The sequence below is a fragment of the Orycteropus afer genome, unplaced genomic scaffold, assembly GCF_000298275.1.
Source record: "Orycteropus afer afer isolate SDZICR_OR568_19922 unplaced genomic scaffold, OryAfe1.0 scaffold00016, whole genome shotgun sequence".
Taxonomy (NCBI): Eukaryota; Metazoa; Chordata; class Mammalia; order Tubulidentata; family Orycteropodidae; genus Orycteropus; species Orycteropus afer.
In genome coordinates this window covers 13,398,842-13,404,973 of record NW_006921603.1, presented here as the reverse complement: position 1 = coordinate 13,404,973, position 6,132 = coordinate 13,398,842, and the positions used below count along the sequence as shown (strand labels likewise).

The 6,132-nt window shown below is 34.9% G+C and overlaps 1 protein-coding gene across 1 annotated transcript in view; it reads right to left on the bottom strand.

Moving 5' to 3' along the window:
• The window catches only part of ATG4C (autophagy related 4C cysteine peptidase), an 84,186-nt gene that overhangs the window by 19,538 nt on the left and 58,516 nt on the right, over nt 1-6,132 (bottom strand). The window contains exons 7-8 of the mRNA XM_007959126.2: nt 1,089-1,167; nt 342-418 (exon numbers count right to left, since the gene is read on the bottom strand). Of these exons, the coding sequence (XP_007957317.1) occupies nt 342-418; nt 1,089-1,167 (156 nt within the window). The remainder of the gene's footprint in view (nt 1-341; nt 419-1,088; nt 1,168-6,132) is intronic.

The following is a 6,132-nucleotide window of genomic DNA, read 5'->3' as shown; positions in this document are numbered from 1 at the left end:
AAAAAAAAAAAAAAAAAGGCTAACATTTTTAATTCTTCAGTACTGTTCTATCTTTCTACAAAATTACTTGGAGACTTGATCATTTATTTTGGGGGTTAGGGTTATCTAACAAGTAAGAGACAAAGATGAATGAAATGGAAAGTATATCATTCATTAAAATTCAGCAACAAAGTCTTTAACCTTTGACCATTATGTTGATTATAATTTTATAAATCAGCAAAATATTGACTATCAATTTGTCATTATAATACCACAAATGCACAGCTACTTAGTACATCTCTAAATAATTAGGGTTTGTTTCATATGGTAGGAAAACAGTACCAGCTCTTTTTCCATAGTACCTCAAGAGGGAAATCCTTTATGCTGACATCTACAAAAGATTGGCAGTAATGAGGATCCATGTAAATCAAACTGTCATCTACAAGGACAAAACAGAAGACAAGTAATTCAAAAAACACCTTATGATTACACTGCTTACAATCCAATTTCTATGTAGAACAGCTGGAAAAAAAAAAAAAAAAAAGAATCTGGGAGTTACAGCTTGCCAGACTGATACTCACTGACTGAAACATAGGTTTGCACAGGACAGATTAACTTTTGCATAATCAAATGCTTGTATAAGCAGAATTTTTTATAAAGTAAGGAGACTGTCATTTAATTTTTAGTGATAAAATTACTTTCACAAACACACAATTATACTCTACAGTTTGCATATGAAAAATGTATTGCATTACTTTATCCTGACAGGGAAAACATATTGCTTGTCATTTTATCATCAACTAGCACAACTAAAACTGGTAAAAAGTAAATATGTAAATAGCTACTGCCACAGTGTGACAGCAATGTCTTCTCAAGTTTAGTGAAACCAATAAATTATGCCTTGTTTATGCAATAACAGAAATTATACACATATTTTACAGAATCCAATTATGTTGTGGACCAAATGACAAATGAGTGGCTATGGTAGGACTGATGAATATATAAGTTACTCATTTTGCTCACTAATCATCCTGTTTCCAGATGATCCCATACTAACTCTCTGACTTTTGAAAGAAAACAATGAAGAAATAGTTTATCAAATCACTAACCTTGAAATCCAGCAAAGTAATATGACTGCTTAGGTTTGCCACCAATAATTCCCACACAATATTCAAGGCTTAAAATTCCCTGCCAAAAGAAATTCATTCAAATTTAAAAGTCAATAGACAAATAGAAATTACTCAAAACAAGCAAATTCATATTACCAATGTTAGTAGTTCTTCAACTTTTCACCATCAGTTACCATTTTTATTACATTTTCCCCCAAGTTTTGAAATTCTTGTCTACCATGCTATTTGCCTTTCCATTTTCCTTATCTTTAAATCACTCAAAATTGACAGCCACTAAATCAAGTATTATGATTCTCATGTTAACTCAAAATCATTGGGCAACTACTGTGACAGACACAGAAATAGCCAAGGTTCCACGTATGCTGAGGACCCGACAAAAGCCAAAACACTTGGTCCTTTAGTTAGCTGGTGCAGCCTTATTGTGATCAGTGTATTATTTTCATTAAGCTTTTTGAAATGTTAGAAATAGTTCTTGAACTTTATTACTATTTTCACTGAACCTGAGTCTTAGTATTCCAAACTGTAAACCATTTTGCTAATCAACATGGTACTCACTTGACAAAAAATTTATGCTACTTCACTGGGAATAAATGTAAAGAGAAATGAAAATAATTTAATCCAAGTAAAATATTATTATTGTATTTAACAAACATTTATTTTAATAATCATAAAATATCAGGGACACCTCAATAAATTATGTAGTATACCCCTCAGGATCTATATTAAGCAGAACTCCGTTTGAGCTGGGCCAAATAATTCTGTATCATTTTAAACAGCATGACCAGTGGAGTCAATTAAAAACATCCCCAGTAGAATCAATTAATGCCTTATCAATAGTTTCTACATTCATTTTAAAATATGTTAGAAAACAATAATAATGATAAATTATATAGTATAACCCTCCAAAATATTAAACAGTAGTTGAACTATCCTCCTTTTAAATAAGAAGATATTTTGGAATCTAATAGAAGATATAAAAATTAAAAATGTATGAACAAATGCTTTTTTCCTTTAACAAGTAATCAAACGATAGAGGGTTTTGTTTGGGGGTGGTGGTTAGTTTTATTATTTTCTTAAAAATATCATGTGGTCATTTTAACACACACAGAGAAAATATAAAAATCAGCACAAAATTTCCATAATCCCACAGCCTAGAGTTCACCATTATTAAGGTTTTGGGGAACATCCTCCTTGTCATTTCTATATATTTCATATATTCACATACAGATTTATGAGTATAATTTTATATATGTGACATCATACCACATATGCTATTGTAAACTTTTATCACTCATTGTGTCATGAACATCTTTTCATATTAGTAAATAAAGACTTACAATACTTGTTGTTGTTGTTAGGTGCCATGGAGTTGGACTCAACTCACAGCAACCCCTCCTTGGGTTTCCAAGGCAGTATCACTATGGAAGTAGATTGCCTCCTTGGCTCTCATAGCAACCCTATGTATGACAGAACAAAACACTGTCCAGTCCTGCGCCAGCTTCATAATCCTTGCTATACCTGAAGCCCATCGTTGCAGCCACTGTGTCAATCTATCCTGTTGAAGGCCTTCCCCTTTTTCATTGACTCTCCACTTTACCAAGCATGATATCCTTCTCCAGTGAATGGTCCCTTCTGACAACACGACCAAAGTAGGTGAGATGAAGTCTGTCCATATTTACTTCCAAGAGCATCCCTGCTATACTTCTTCCAGGACAGATCTGCTCATTCTTCCAGCAGTTGATAGTATTTTGAGTATTCTTCCCTAACACCAGAACTCAAAACCATCAACTCTTCTTCAGTCTTCCTTATTCGTTGTCCAGCTTTCACATGCATATGAAGTGATTAAAAATACCACGGCTTGGGTAAGGTGCACCTTAGTCTTCAAAGAGACATCTTTGCTCCCCAGAACTTTAAAGAGGTCTTTTGCAGCAGATTTGCCAAGTGCAACACGTCATCTGATTTCTTGACTGTTACTGCCACTGGTGTTGATTGCAGAACCAAGTAATATGAAATCTTTGACAACTCCAATCTTTTCTCCATTTATCATGATACTGCTTATTGGTCCAGTTGTAAGGATTTTCGTTTTCTTTATGCTGAGACGTAATCCATACTGCAAATGATTGTCTTTAATCTTCATCAGGAAGTGCTTCAAGTCATCTTCACTTTCAGCAAGCAAAGTTGTGTCGTCTGCATATCGCAGGTTGTTAATGATTCTTCCTCCAATCCTGATGCCAAGTTCCTCATATAGTCTAGCTTCTCAGATTATGTGCTCAGCATACAGATTGAATAAGTATGGTGAAAGGATACAACCCTGACGCACTCACTTCTTGATTTTAAACCATGCAGTGTCCCCTTGTTCTGTTCAAATGACAGCCTCCTGTCCATGTACTCCTCATGAGCACAATTAAGTGTTCTGGAATTTCCATTCTTCTCAATGTTATCCATAATTTGTTATGATCCACACAATCAAATGCTTTTGCATAGTCTATAAAACATAAGTAAACATCTTTCTGGTATTCTTTTCTTTGAGCCAAGATCCTTCTGACATCAGCAATGATATTCCTTGTTCCACATCATCTTCTGAATCCAGCCTGCACCTCTGGAAGTTCTGTGTCAATATACTGCTGCAACCATTTTTGAATTATCTTCAGCAAGGTTTTATTTGCATGTGGTATTAATAATATTGTTCAAGAATTTTCACATTCTGTAGGATAACCTTTCTTTGGAATGGATACAAATATGGATCTCTTCCAGTCAGTTGGCCAGGTAGCTGTCTTCCAAACCTCTTAGCATAGACAAGTGAGTGCCTCCAGCGCAGCATCTGTTTGCTCAAACATCTCAATGGGTATTCCATCAATTCCTGGAGCCTTGTTTTTCACCAAATCCTTCAGTGCAGCTTCAACTTCTTCCTTCAGTACCACTGGTTCTTGATCATATGCCACTTCCTGAAATGGATGATCATCTACCAATTCTTTTTGGTACAGTGACTGTGTGTATTCCTTCCATCGTCTTTTGATGTTTCCTGCATCATTCAATATTTTGCCCATGTTGTTGTTGTTGTTATGTGCCATCAAGTCAGATCCGACTCATAGCGACCCCTCCTTGGGTTTCCAAGGCAGTATCACTACGGAAGTAGATTGCCCAACCTTCCTTCCGAGGAGTGGCTGGTGAGTTTGAACCGCCAACCTCCTGGTTAGCAGTCAAGTGCCCATAGAATCTTTTAATATTGCAACTAGAGGCTCTAATTTTTTCCTCAGTTCTTTCAGTTTGAGAAATGCTGAGCACGTTCTTCCTTTTTGGTTTTCTAACTCTAGTTCTTTGCACATTTCATTGTAATAATTAACTTTGTCTTCTCAACTGCTCTTTGAAGTCTTCCATTCACCTCTTTTATCTTGTCATTTCTTCCATTTGCTTTATCTACTCTCCACTCAAGGGCAAGTTTCTGAGTCTCTTCTGACATCCATTTTGTTTTTTTCTTCCATTCCTATCTTTTTAATGACCTTTAGCTTTCTTGATGGATGATGTTCTTGATGTTATCCCACAATTCCTGAACTAGATTTTAATACAGAATATTATTTAATGGCTGTAAAATATTATACTTTATGATAGTACAAAAATTTGCTTAATGAAGCCCCTACCAGCCATTCCTCGAAAGGAAGATTGGGTGATCTACTTCTATAGTGATATCACCTTGGAAGCCCAAGGAGCGGACACTCTGAGTCGGATCCGACTCAATGGCAGTGAGTTAATTACAATATTTAAGCTATTTCCAGGTTCTTACAGTTACAAACAATCCTCTGAAGAACAACCTCATATATTTCTCAAATGTGAAAATACCAAGAGAATTTTTGAAAAGGAGAACTGAGAACTGCAACTGCAAAAATAAAATGGAGAAGACACATTAGGTAAAATCTTCAAACTAACTAAAAAATAAATTAAGATGAATTATAAGAAAATAACACTTGATAGTAATGGAATGACTATAATTAAAGATTTAATGTTTTCCTCCTAAATAAAAATCCTTACTACAACTAGAGAATACCTTACTTTGACTTGAGGCAATCTGATTATCTGAAATTTCCTGTTTATGTCCTAGGAATTTATGAGGAAGTAAAGTTGTAAGTCCCTCAAAACTAAGGGGGGGGGGAATTGTGTGTATATATATATATATATATATATATATATATATATGTACGTACATCAAGATTTACCACCTGTTCTCCTCAAGAGAAAGAATGGTTCCAAATACTGGAAAAAACACTCTCTTCTTTGACATCTATATTTCTTTTTTAACAGACTACAGCAGATTTAGTAATAAACATTTAAAAGCAGATTAGAAGCTAGGATGCCACTACCCATAAGAAGCTTTATCTTTGGAAACTTCAAACACTTTTCAGTTCCTAAACAGTTTCTACACAGTTATCTACTGGTGAGAATTTACTGAACTGTATCCATGAAGGAATAAGTAACACTGATGTAATCAGTCAAAAAGTAAAGTCCTACTTTGTCTTGCTGAAGGGAAAGAACATATTGGATTTTCCTCATTCTAAGTCCTTAAATATATATTTATATATAAATAAAACTCCTGTAAGGACTAAGGGCTGATAAAACACACCACCAAATTTTTTTCTACTCACAGAATGTACTATCTCTAAAATATTGTGAATAATTTTGATTAATAAATTTGAAAGACAGAACTAAATGGTGTATTTTAAAAACAATAATACATATTGGTTTGGCAGGGAAAAGAAAAAAAAAAAAACACAGCTGACCACAAAAGAAAAGGGGGACGGGGGGGAGAGAAAGAATAAAATTTGTATTCTCATAGGTCTATCAAGCCATACTACTTTTTTCCACCTAACTGATTATCTCTTTGTTGTTGTTGCTGTGATGTGCCCTCGAGTCGGATCTGACTCATAGTGAACCCTCCTTGGGTTTCCGAGGCAGTATCACTACGGAAGTAGATTGCCCAACCTTCCTTCCGAGGAGTGGCTGGTGGGTTTGAACTGCCAGCCTTCTGGTT